This window comes from Octopus bimaculoides, chromosome 30 (assembly GCF_046866305.1).
Source record: "Octopus bimaculoides isolate indiv1 chromosome 30, ASM4686630v1, whole genome shotgun sequence".
NCBI lineage: Eukaryota > Metazoa > Mollusca > Cephalopoda > Octopoda > Octopodidae > Octopus > Octopus bimaculoides.
Genome location: NC_142957.1, coordinates 13,664,486 through 13,676,985, shown reverse-complemented (window position 1 = coordinate 13,676,985; position 12,500 = coordinate 13,664,486). Strand labels below are relative to the sequence as shown.

The 12,500-nt window shown below is 38.8% G+C and overlaps 1 protein-coding gene across 2 annotated transcripts in view; it reads left to right on the top strand.

The window, feature by feature from the left end:
- LOC106877144 (CD109 antigen) overlaps nt 1–12,500 on the top strand; it is a 72,502-nt gene that overhangs the window by 15,467 nt on the left and 44,535 nt on the right. For both annotated transcript variants that reach the window (XM_089346215.1, XM_089346216.1), the window contains exons 2-12: nt 36–118; nt 1,541–1,701; nt 2,525–2,550; nt 3,212–3,344; nt 4,115–4,185; nt 4,539–4,587; nt 6,131–6,204; nt 7,742–7,781; nt 9,333–9,435; nt 10,913–10,997; nt 12,156–12,368. In XM_089346215.1, coding sequence (XP_089202341.1) covers nt 42–118; nt 1,541–1,701; nt 2,525–2,550; nt 3,212–3,344; nt 4,115–4,185; nt 4,539–4,587; nt 6,131–6,204; nt 7,742–7,781; nt 9,333–9,435; nt 10,913–10,997; nt 12,156–12,368 — 1,032 coding nt within the window. In that variant the 5' untranslated portion in view covers nt 36–41. The remainder of the gene's footprint in view (nt 1–35; nt 119–1,540; nt 1,702–2,524; nt 2,551–3,211; nt 3,345–4,114; nt 4,186–4,538; nt 4,588–6,130; nt 6,205–7,741; nt 7,782–9,332; nt 9,436–10,912; nt 10,998–12,155; nt 12,369–12,500) is intronic.

Here is a 12,500-nt window from a genome sequence, read left to right as displayed (position 1 = left end):
ACGTACATAGGTTTGTAAACTTTTTTTTTTTTCAGCTCAAGATGGTGTCCGTGCTCCAGTTGGGTATTTTTTTGACCATATCCATTTGCATGGTTGGTTCTACCAAAACAAACAATACGTAAGTTATTCATGCCATTCTATCATCAGGATTTGTCTGTCTGTCTGTCTGTCTGTCTGTCTGTCTGTCTCTCTCTTTCACACACACACACACACTCTCTGCTTGTGTTTGACAGGGGCTGGCAAGGCTGAGAGCTGCACCAGGCTCCAACGTCTGTTTTAGCATGGTTTGTATAGACGGATGCCCTTCCAAATGCCAACCATTTTACAGAGTGTACTGGGTGCTTTTTACACGACACCAATACAATTGCTTTTTACATGGGTCACCAAATATTTTGCAAAGCAAAAACCTCTCAACTGTGAGTGGGGAGTAGTATCAATGGGGTGTGGCTTTGTGCCGGTTGAGAGATTTCTGGTATAGAGGGTAAGGTAAATGTAAAGTTGCCTTCTCAAGTCCTACAAACTCATAAGGGCTGGTTTCCTGATGTATATATTCCCCACCTGGATGGGATGTGAGTCCATTGCAGGATTACTCGCTTTTGCCAGCTGAGTGGACTGGAGAAATGTGAAATGAAGTGTTTTACCCAAGAACACAACTCATTGCCATATTAAGGAATTGAAACCGCAATCTTATGATCATGAGTCCAACACCCTAACCACTGAGCTAAGCACCTCCACTAAGGTATAGAGGGACAGATATAGGTGTTTTGCTGGGGAGTAGATGAGTATATTGTTACTTCAGTTGGAAAAGAGAGGGATTTGAAGTGGAGGAGGGTGAGAGAAGGATGCATGGGGACAAAAATAGGGGCCAGAGGTATGTGGCTTGGATATAATGAATGACAAAAGCATCAATAGTAGATATGAGAATGTGTAGGGGGAAAAAGAGTATTCACTGAAGAATGAATTTGTAGGGATGATATTTAGAATGTGGGATGGTTATCAGGAAAAGAGGTTCCAAGGGGAGGGATAATTGGTAGCACAAAAGGGACATGAAATACAAGGTGTGTTCCAGAAATTTTGAGACTTTTTCTCAGGCGAGACATTAATTTCGAAGAAGTACAAAATGCTAAACTTCCTCAAAGTAGGATCCTCTGTCTTCAATGCAGATGTTGTAATGCTCCAGCTAGTAAGTGAAAGCCCCCCCCCCCCCACGGAAGTCTTCCAAACTGAAGGTGTCCAGGACTCTTGTCACAGCCTCCTTCATCTTCTCACTGTTCTTCAAAATAACTGTCAAAACAAAATAACAGAAATTATCTACAACCACTAGAGGGCCTTTGGGACATTTGGGAAAAGTAATTCCCTGTGTATCAGTAAATTTTATGGCTCCTGTGCATCTTCTACGCAAACCTTACTCTCTCCATTAGCCTTCCTGTGATTCCACATCACCTCTTATGTGTATGTGTGTATGTATGCTTGTGTATGTGTCTACGCATAGTTGTATGTATCTATGCATGTAATGTTGTGATATATTCTTTTTTTCCAGTACGTACTATTTGTTCTATGCACCAAGACGCTTCGGTATTGATGATGGACTCAACATCACTGTCGTATTGTTCGGAAAGGTTGAAACTACCACAAAAGTTGTTATTAAACTCAAAGATGGGGACAAAGATCTTAAAATAACATCTCAAGATATTCCTGCTGGTAAGTAATATTGTTGTTGTTTATTGTTTATTTTCAGCCGAGCTAGGTTTATCCCTTTGGTTACCATATTTTTCTTGAAATACACTACTTCTGTTTCAATCACTTTCAAATAAAAACATTAGCATTTAGCATTCAGATTACTCTGCCAAATGTAATGCTTATTTATTTTTTTGAATTAATCTTGTATTTTCTTGTAGCTTTGAGACATACATACATACATACATAATCAGAACTCTTTTCTAGAAGGAGAATAAAGAAAAGAGAGGAGAGGTACCAAACATGATATACATAGTGCATGCTATTCCAAAGAACCAGTTCTTATATGCAAGACGTGGGCTACTACAAAGAAGGAAGAACATTGATTAGCTATGTTGCAAAGGGCCATGGAAACATCTGTGCTAGGAATATCATTTCGTGACCATAACTGAAATGAAATAATCCAAAAATGGAGCAGAAAGAACAATGTGACTTCAGAAAGCACAAGGTTCGCAGATAGCGAGTAGACATGGCCAGTTGCTGAGTGGTGTCTTAGAGATCGTAAAATGCCATTAGGAACGCCTCCTGTTGATGGGAAGATGATTTCATTAAGTGATTTGGGCCAAGATGGAAAAAGATCGTGCAATCAAGAAAGAATTGGAAGAGCTTTCGGACCAACAATATATAGTATAATAACATTCAAAAGCTTGCTTGAAACAGTGATATAGTGATTATACATATACATGTTATATTCACACACAAAGGAAATGAATAGATAATTAAGGTAACTAATTAGCATACAATGGAATAGAAGTCTAATTTATCTTATGATTTCTTTATCTTTCAGACAAAAGGATAGCATTCTTCAAGATGGTGAGTATAGCTTTTTTCTTCTTCCATTTCACTTTGTTTCTTCTGTGTAAATGTGTGTGTGGGTAGATATCTATGTATCGACTGACTGACCGGCTGGCTGGCCGATCAGTTTAAATGAATGTTTTGAAACATACCACTATCTGCTACTTACTCCGGTGGGGGGGGGGGGGGATATTACTGTTAAATTAAATTATGGCAAGATATTTTCTAAATTGGATCTCTCTCTGACACATACCTACAAATTAGAAACTGGGGTTTCAGGAAAAAATATTTTAAGGGTGAATTGATAAGTAACATTACATTTTGTGAAAAAAACCTTAAAAGCTAAAGTTTCTGTGTTAAATTATACAACAGACTTGTTCAGTACTGACTGAATGGAACTATTTAACTTATGGGACCTCCCCATAAATCTTTTCTGTAAAAAAGTGAAAGGTTTTTCTCCAGCACAAATAAGTGATCAGACGAATTGAAAAAGATAGCTCTGATTAACAGGACATATTTCTACATTATTTGGAGGAATCTGTAATGTATTGGTTAACTAAGTTTTTGTTTTTTCATTTGGTGTATAAATGTAGTTGGGAAGCAAGCTTTTTATCATACAGTCATACCTTTTCTTATTAAAAGTGAATATTGCGTGTAATAAACTTTCTTTCTGTTGTAGAATACTGGAGATCTTGAAATAAAACACTACACGTTAGACCTCAATCTTGGTGGCAAATTGAAAGTCTTCTGTGGTTATGGGTCTGCAACAAGCATCCTGACTGCCAAAAACATACACAAGCCAGGAGACACAGGTAACACACCATACATCTCTATATCTCCCCATCCATCTTCAACCACTATTTCTGGGAGGTTATTTTCACCAATGGGATTAATGGAGAATCTTGCCTCTCACAATATAGAAACTTTTCTTGTAGCACCACAGCTCGGCCATCTCTCCCCAGTTCTTATCTTAATCATTGAAATCCAGAAATACAACAACACGAGGGATAACGGTAACAACGGATCAATAATTTATTCTAGGTTGGTGTAGAGCCGTTTCGTTCCTGGGTGAACAGGCATGCCGCTAGAATACCAAGGAAGCTTCGACCACACGTCGGTACCGAGCTGAGAGATACGTGTTGTCACCACCACTGCTAGAGAGAGAAGAGATTGAACACTATTGCTCTCTCTCTCCACCTGTTGCCTTGCGCATGCGTGCCCGGGTACTTCCGCTGACGGCAAGTCCCTTGCACATGCGCAATGGCACTTCCCAAGATGGCGGCCAATGGCGGCCACACGCGCCACTACAATGGAAAAGGTGTTGCCCTGAAGAATAATGAGAGAGATGTGCCAGAGCAGCCATTCCCTCCCTCTCCTGCACCTCTTCCTCATCTTGCTTTTCTGCCTTCCCCCTTTTATCCCCTCCAGACCCCCTCCTTTTCCTGCTCCTCCTGCTTTCTCCCCCATCATCCTCCCCCCCTCTTTTCATCATCATCATCATCATCATCATCATCATTAACACCAAACACTATCATCATTCATCGACTTCATCTTTGTAAATTCTCTTCTCTTTTTTTGCCAGTGAAATTCCGTGTCTTAAACCTTTACCGAAATCTCACCGCAAGGAATTCTCCTGCGACGGCCAAGATAAAAGTAAGAACTTTTTTTTAAGCCATTTTTCATGCATCACCACCTCCATCACCACCAGTATCACTGCAACCACTTCAACCATCACCACCACCAACACCACCACCACCAACACCACCACCACCATCCAACAACACCACCACCACCATCCTCGCTACTACTACCACCACCAACACCACCACCAGTGCTTTTACTGTCCATCTGCAATCACTACCACCACAACTATCACTAATACCACTACCACCATCACAACTACTACCACCACCACCACCACTACCATTACCAACGTATCTTGTTTTTGTTTTTACATTAGTCTTTATTCTTTTCTCTTTCTTCATTTCTGACTTCTCTCAATAAAGGACGCAAATGGAAATTTACTGTCCAAAATGCAGCTTACTTCAAAGAATGGTAAGTGGAATATTATTTATTTTCTTTTTTATTTTTTCTATCTTTTATTTATTTGTGGTTCAGTCCCACTGCTTAGCACCCTGGGCAAGCATCTTCTACTTTATCCCCAGGTTTGGTAATAGAAGGTTAAGGTCTTCCTTGATGCCTGCCAAAGAAGCAAGTAGCTATCACATCGATAGCATCGTGGTGAAAAGTGCTTCGTGGAGGAGCGAGGTGTTGTCATGCAGAAAGTCTGAGCTCAACTCACCAAATAAAGTGAAACTTGGTAGATGGAAACTAAAAGAAGCCTCTCATATATGTACTAGCTTAAAAGCTGCACTACGTGTAGACTTTCAAGCTTTCAAGCTAGCTCCTGCAGAGGAATAATTTGGCCTGCAGCCCAAAACTAAAGAGAGCTAAATAGCATGACTATAATACATCTGTAATGACTATATACCCTGGTGGTGTTTGATCAGAGGTTAAGGACAGATGAAAATTAATTCTCTAATGTGATCATTCTATTGTTCTTGTCCCCATTTGAATTCCAGCTGTTGGCCAGTTTATCCCAAAATTGAGATAAGCTAATCTCGACTTAAAATTAATGAAATGAATGTCATTTATCTTTAATCTTTAATCTCTGACATCATCTGACAAACGCCGACCAAGATGGCATGAATCAACAAAGCCTTACCTGCAAGAAATAGCAATTCGAATGCTTTTAAATCAGATCCCAATGCTGGATGTTCAAGAACCAAATGAAGGGCAAATTTTCAGTCCCAGGATCATCCTGATTCCAAAAAGGTATATGCCTCTGTAGAGCAAATGCAGACTGAGATACTGGGGTCCCAGACAGACAGATTTATTATTATTATTATTATTATTATTATTATTATTATTATTATAGATATGTGTGCTGGAAGTGCATGTGAATATGTCTGTGTTTGTGTTGTGTCTGCTGCCTGCCACCACTGCTTGATAACTCGTGTTGGTTTGTTTACAACCTTATAACTTAACCGTTCAGCAAAAGAGACCCATAGAATTGAGTAGTATGGTCAGTTTGTTCAACTAAACCCTTCAAGGTAGTCCCCCCCCCCCCCAGCACAGGGGATTTCCATACCTCTTGGTCATTCATCACAACTCTCAATAAGTTGGTAGCAATTTCTGAGTTGCATGCAATGATGTCTAGGAAAATGAGTTCCCACAAAATCACAAGAAGACTTTTCCTGTCGGCTCCCACAAGAGGTGGGATGAAATGATCTTTCAATCCGCTTGATAACAGTAACCAGTCAAAAATCTCATTGTTCTTTTGATTTGTTTTTTTTGTTTTTTTTTTCATTTCCCTACCTGGCACTCCATCATCACACATCTTAAAAGAGGTAGAATTTATTCAAAGTTCAAAAATGATAAATAAAAGTAATTGCAGACAAAGAATAGAGCTACAAAGCCAAGCCATGACACTCTTAAAAAAAATACTTTTTGTTTAAATCCCATTAACATTGGAAAGAAAGAATTGAATTTATTCGATAAGCCTATACATTACAGGTATATAACTTCTTTTTTACAGGTGTTTCTCCAGGTGAATTTCAAATCTCTAGCCGCCCTGTATTGGGTACCTGGACCATAGAGGTGGAGCAGGATGTAAGTTACTTCACCATCATTTATTCCTTATTTAGCTTTCTATAACACAAACACATACGTTCATAGAATCACATGCACACACTAATACATATAACCGAGTCGGCAGAACCATTAGCACGTCAGGCAAAATGCATCGCTGCATTTTTTCCAACTCCTTATGTTCCGAGTTCAAATTCTGCTAGGGTCAACTTTGCTTTCATCCTTTCAGGATATTCATTCAACTGAAAATTCTGCAAGGTGGTGCTCCAGCATGGCTGCAGTCTAATGACTGAAACAAGTAAAATATATTTTACAAGAAGCAAAACTTGTAGAAATGCTTTAGTACTATTCAAACATCACAGGATCAATACATGTTAACCTTTACAACTGTAATAGTTTGGATAGTTGTACAGACTTTAGTCTCTCTCTATCACCTTTTAACAGCATTATAAATGAAGAGACATCAGAACAATTTACAATATAATAAAAAGGTTTTATTTATGATGATACTTGGTTATACAAATTCCCGTCATTCTGCTTAGCCACCGCTGATTAACCCTTTAGTGTTTAAACCGGCTGTATCCGGCCCAAATATTCTACACATTTTATGCTCAAACTGGCCAGAACCAGCCTCTCACACATACCCTACAATGTCATTCTATAAATAAGCAATTACATCTTTCCTATCTTGAAGCTACAAAATAATATCAGATAAATTTTTTGAAATGTGAATAAATAAGGATTACTTCTGACAAATTAATCTGAACGTTAAAGGGTTAAATTGTAGGTTTGGTAATAGAAGGTTAAGGTCTTCCTTGATGCCTGCCAGAGAAGCATGTAGCTATCACATCGATAGCATCGTGGTGAAAAGTGCTTCGTGGAGGAGCGAGGTGTTGTCATGTGGAAGGTCTTAGGCTCAACTCGCCTAACAAAGTGAAACCACTGTTTAAGTACGAGTTTTACTACGCATGCGCAACTCGAGGAGCTTCCAGTGGTGAAGTCCCCTGTGCATGCGCAGAATAGTACTTCCTCAATGGCGGCTTTAATTTCGTGCCACTACACAACTACAAGAAGTCCTCAGAGTGGTGGCCATTAGCTTCCAGACACTTATTAGTATGATAAACAGCTGCTTGGTGGTTAACACTGGCCAAAGTGTCCAGCGAGATTGTTGAACATACTGTTTCAATTTCTTCCCAAATGGTCCACCCGTGTAGCGGGTTTTCTGCGATACATGACATCCTTTAGGGTTCCCCATTAGTAAAAGTCTGTTAAATCAGGAGAACACGAGGGGAACTTAACTGCACCTTTTCATCCCATCCAGTATCCTTGCAAATTCTCATCCAGGTGAGCTTATACATCTCAAGCCGACCATCTTGAAACTTGACCTATGAAAAGCAAAGAAAGGTTAAAGTTAACTTGTGCTAATCCCATGGTCGCTGAATAAATTTAATATTAAAATATTTCTGCACATTTTTCTTTCCCTGAAAAAAAAAAAAAAATGTGTTGAAATACAATGATTATTAATGATAATGATGACTATTTCTGTTTCTGTATACAGGGAGAAACAAAGAAAAAATCAATCGAGGTCAAGGAATATGGTAAGTGAATTTTTCTTTCTTTGTGGGGATCAACATATTTAACTTCCTGCCTCTAGCAGGTTTATGCTCAAAAATATTTCAGCCAGTGCCATCTGTTCAAAAACTCATGTTACTCCTCTTCAGCAAGAAACCTGCTTACTTCTGCCCTTTTTTCTCATACATCGCCTCACTCTACACCCTATTCTCTTAACATAAAGTTCCCCTGCCCCACATGATGTTTGGTAGTCTTGAAGGCTGCATGGTGACCTCACTAATGCGGATAGCATGCAAAACACACTCGGCACGCTCTGTTAAGTGGTTGCTGTTAGGAAGGACATTCAGTTGTAGAAACCATGCCAAACAGGAACTGGAATACAATGCAGTCCTTGACCCCATCAGATCCTGTCACACCATCCAACCCATGTCGCAACGGAGCACAGACATCAAATGATGATGATGATGATAGTTTGCAAGCATAATATTTCTAGGATTAGGGCAGCAAGCTGGTAGAATCGTTAGTACACTGGGCGAAATGCTTAGCGGTATTTCATCTGTCGTGATGTTCTGAGTTCAAATTCCGCCGAGGTCGACTTTTACCTTTCATCCTTTCGGGGTCGTTTATCACTCTCAGTACATGTTCTCAGATTGACACCCAAACACTCTGAAATGTTTGTATTGGAGCTGCCGGTGTGATTGCCAAGTAGTACAGCATGTCGTTTCCAAATTTCTAGGTGAGCGAATTGCGTCATGGTGCTGCTTTTCTCACAGATTGTGCCCAACTGACCCTACTATCCTGTGTAGTCAACAAAATCAAAAACAAACAATGTGCATGCACAAAATTAAAAATATAAAATGGCAGCAATTTACCCATTGCATAAATTAAAAATATAAAATATAAAAATATATATATAAAATATATATGTAAAAATATATATATAAAAATATATATAAAAATATATATATAAAATATAAAAAATATATATAAAAATATATAAAAATATATAAAAATATAAAAATATATATATATAAATATATATACGAAAATATATATAAAAATATATATATAAAATATAAAAAATATATAATATATAAAAATATAAAAAATTAAAAATATATAAAAATATATAAAAATATAAAAATATATATATAAAAATATATATAAAAATATATATATAAAATATAAAAAATATATATAAAAATATAAAATATAAAAAATATATATAAAAATATAAAATATAAAAATATAAAAATATATATAAAAATATATATAAAAATATATATAAAAATATATATATACAAATATATATATAAAAATATATATAAAAATATATATATAAAATATAAAAAATATATAATATATAAAAATATAAAAAATTAAAAATATAAAATGGCAGCAATTTACCCATTGCACCCTGTATATAATGCACCATTTGTTTCCACTTTAGAATCTTTCAACATTTTCTAGCCCAAAATGTACCTGGAGTCTGGTGTTTCCACTAGTACTTTAAATACACATGATGGACTAGTCCGTAAAGGTCTCCTAGTTTTATGTATTTTTCTTTCTTATTTCAGAACTCCCCAAAGTGGAAGTGACTGTAGTAACTCCTAAATATTTATATAAACTACAGAAAGGTAACTTGATCGGCACAGTACTCAGTGTTACTGTTAAAGCCCAGTAAGTATTCTAGTTTCCTTATCTTGTAAATTTCATGTTCATCTGTTGGGGCAACAAAGACCATTAATTATCGAGATTGATTGGTGCATTGAACAGTGACTTTGTTTGAAGTATAGAAGAGTTGCACTTGGTCAATCTCATTCTCTTGTCCATGACCATCTCGAATCCAATGGCAAGACCAGGTCAAAACAACAGGGGATGGAGACGGATGCAGTGGATGACCAAGATGTTTCATTTGCCTCATCTTGCTCTCTGTACTCTACAATGCATTGCTGTAGCTGCCTCCCTCTCTGTTGAACCATGAAGGTTTCTTGTGCAGAGTTCGCTGGATCCAGTCTTCACATGCATAGGTTGTTGTTGGTTGTTGGCACTCCGTCGCTTACGACGTCGAGGGTTCCAGTTGATCCGATCAACGGAACAGCCTGCTGCTCATGAAATTAACATGCAAGTGGCTCACCACTCCGCAGAGACGTGTACCCTTAATGTAGTTTTCGGGGATATTCAGCGTGACACAGTGTGACAAGGCTGACCCTTTGAATTACGTAAAACAGAACAGGGATTGAGAAGAAAACTATCACTCTATCTGTGTATGTGTTTATTTAAGTGTGTATGTATGTATATATATGTTGTTGGCACTCCGTCGCTTACGACGTTGAGGGCTCCAGTTGATCCGATCAACGGAACAGCCTGCTCGTGAAATTAACGTGCAAGTGGCTGAGCACTCCACAGACACGTGTACCCTTAACGTAGTTCTCAGGGATATTCAGCGTGACACAGTGTGTGACAAGGCTGACCCCTTTGAGATACAGGTACAACAGAAACAGGGAGTAAGAGTGAGAGAAAGTTGTGGTGAAAGACTACAGCAGGGTTCGCCACCATCCCCTGCCGGAACCTTGTGGAGCTTTAGGTGTTTTTCGCTCAATAAACACTCACAAGGCCCAGTCTGGGAATCGAAACCGCGATCCTATGACCGCGAGTCCGCTGCCCTAACCACTGGGCCATTGCGCCTCCACACATGCATAGGTAGGCAAGCCCTTACTCACCAACAATTACATACCTGTCCGTTGCCCTTACTGGGTTTAGCCTGCCAGTCAGAGCTCTTTTACCATGCTGTGGCTGCCATTGTGTGCAAACAGCTACTTGGAACAACAGGTGAGAGAGATGACCGGTGAAGGTCAAATTAAAATACAAAGTTTTGAATATAAAAGGGAGAGACTTAGGAAGACATGGGACAAAGTGCTGAGGAATGACCTCAGGACTATGAACGTGTCAGGCAAGATGACAAAGGACCTTGTACCTCGCTATACTCAAGAAGACCTGTAATCCACAATGTAAGTGCTAAGACCAATCCCCTGGTGGTGAGGGTTGACCTGCAACCGTCCTGTGCTGGTGCCATATAAATGGTTGAGCATCTCAGGCTTAGATTATGAAACCGTAAGCTGTTTTTGTGATTTCTTTTCTCCTTTTTTTTTATCAGGTACACTCAAGGTAAACCTGTGTCAGGAACAGCAAAATTATATATAAACGAACACTGTTTGAAAAAGAAATCTTTCTCTCAAAAGGTAAAGCTAATCATTTTATAACATTCGTTATTGAAATCAGACTCATCCTCACTGTTATAATTATGTTCATGTTGTTGATGTTGTTGTAGTTGGTTTATCCTTAAAGCCTTCAACCATGTGGATTCACTTATAGGAAAGTGGTTATACACCATTAGGTGTATACCCGCTTCTGTACATTAAATTACTAGAAGAAACAACGGAACGCAGATTCTGAACCATCAACACAACAATATTTATTTACAGAGGAAATAGGCAGCACTTCGCCCTTTGGTTGCTGAGACGCCGTCAATGATGTTGAGTGGTTATTTGTCTAGCTCCAGAGTTGGAATGTTGGAAAGAGCTGTCTCCAGAGTTGGAATGTTGGAGAGAGACTGCTTGTACGTCTGAGCTCATGGCCGGCCAGCCGAGAAAGAGAATAAATAAGGCTGCGAAACTTGGATTTCGATTTGACCATGCATGCGCATGAGACTCTTCCAGTGTTCCATCTGGAACTAATCCCTGCGCATGCGTGGATAAGCTTACCGGAAATGTCTTCTGCTATTAAGGCGTTACTACACACTCACACCTTTGTACGGCCTGTGTCCAGTTGCTAAAGAAACTCAGCTGCTTCTGTTGGGTTGACCCTTCAAATAAATGGGTTTGTAATACTTCGACCGTGCGAACCAAAGGAGATGGCAACGTAGACGGTAAAGGCTCCTTTTTACCATGTCGCACGGTCGAACACAAAACAAGATATATAAGTTGGATAATAGGCTCCTCGTGAGAGATACGAGCCATAGTGCCTGTATCTCTCACGAGGAGCCTAGTTGTTTTGTGAGTGGATTTAGTAGATGGAAACTGAGAGAAGCTCATCACACACACACACACACACACACACACATATATGTCTGTGTTTGTCCCACCACCACCATTGCTTGACAACCAGTGCTGATGTGTTTACATCCCTGACACTTAGTGGTTCGGCAAAAGAAACCGATGGTCTAAGTACCAAGCTAGTTAAGAGTTAGTACTGTAGTTGATATATTCGACTAAAAATCCTTCAAGGCCGTGCCCCAGCATGGCCACAATGAAATGACTGAAACGAATAAAAGATAAAAAGATTTACCAACCGGTGAGAATTGTATGTCGTTGATGTTGTGTATATTTCTAATGTTGCAGATCACAAAAGAGACCACATTCAAAATTAACCTGGATGAAGTTACTTCCAAATCATGTTATTATTTCAAGATCAATGCTTCTGTTGAAAATGACTTGGATGGGAAAGTTTACTATGCTGACTTAGGGACCACCTCTGTCACTTCTTTTCCAATTCACATAATCCAGCACTTTAGGGAAAATATGTTTGAACCGAATGTGACGTCAGTATTTAAGGTAAGTTTCTTTAAGTGTAATATAGTTTTATGAAGCATTGTCTGTGAAGGCACATGGCTTAATGGTTAAGATATTTGGCTCACAATCTTAAGGTTGTGATTTCGATTCCCAAGAGTGCGTTTTGTCCTTGAG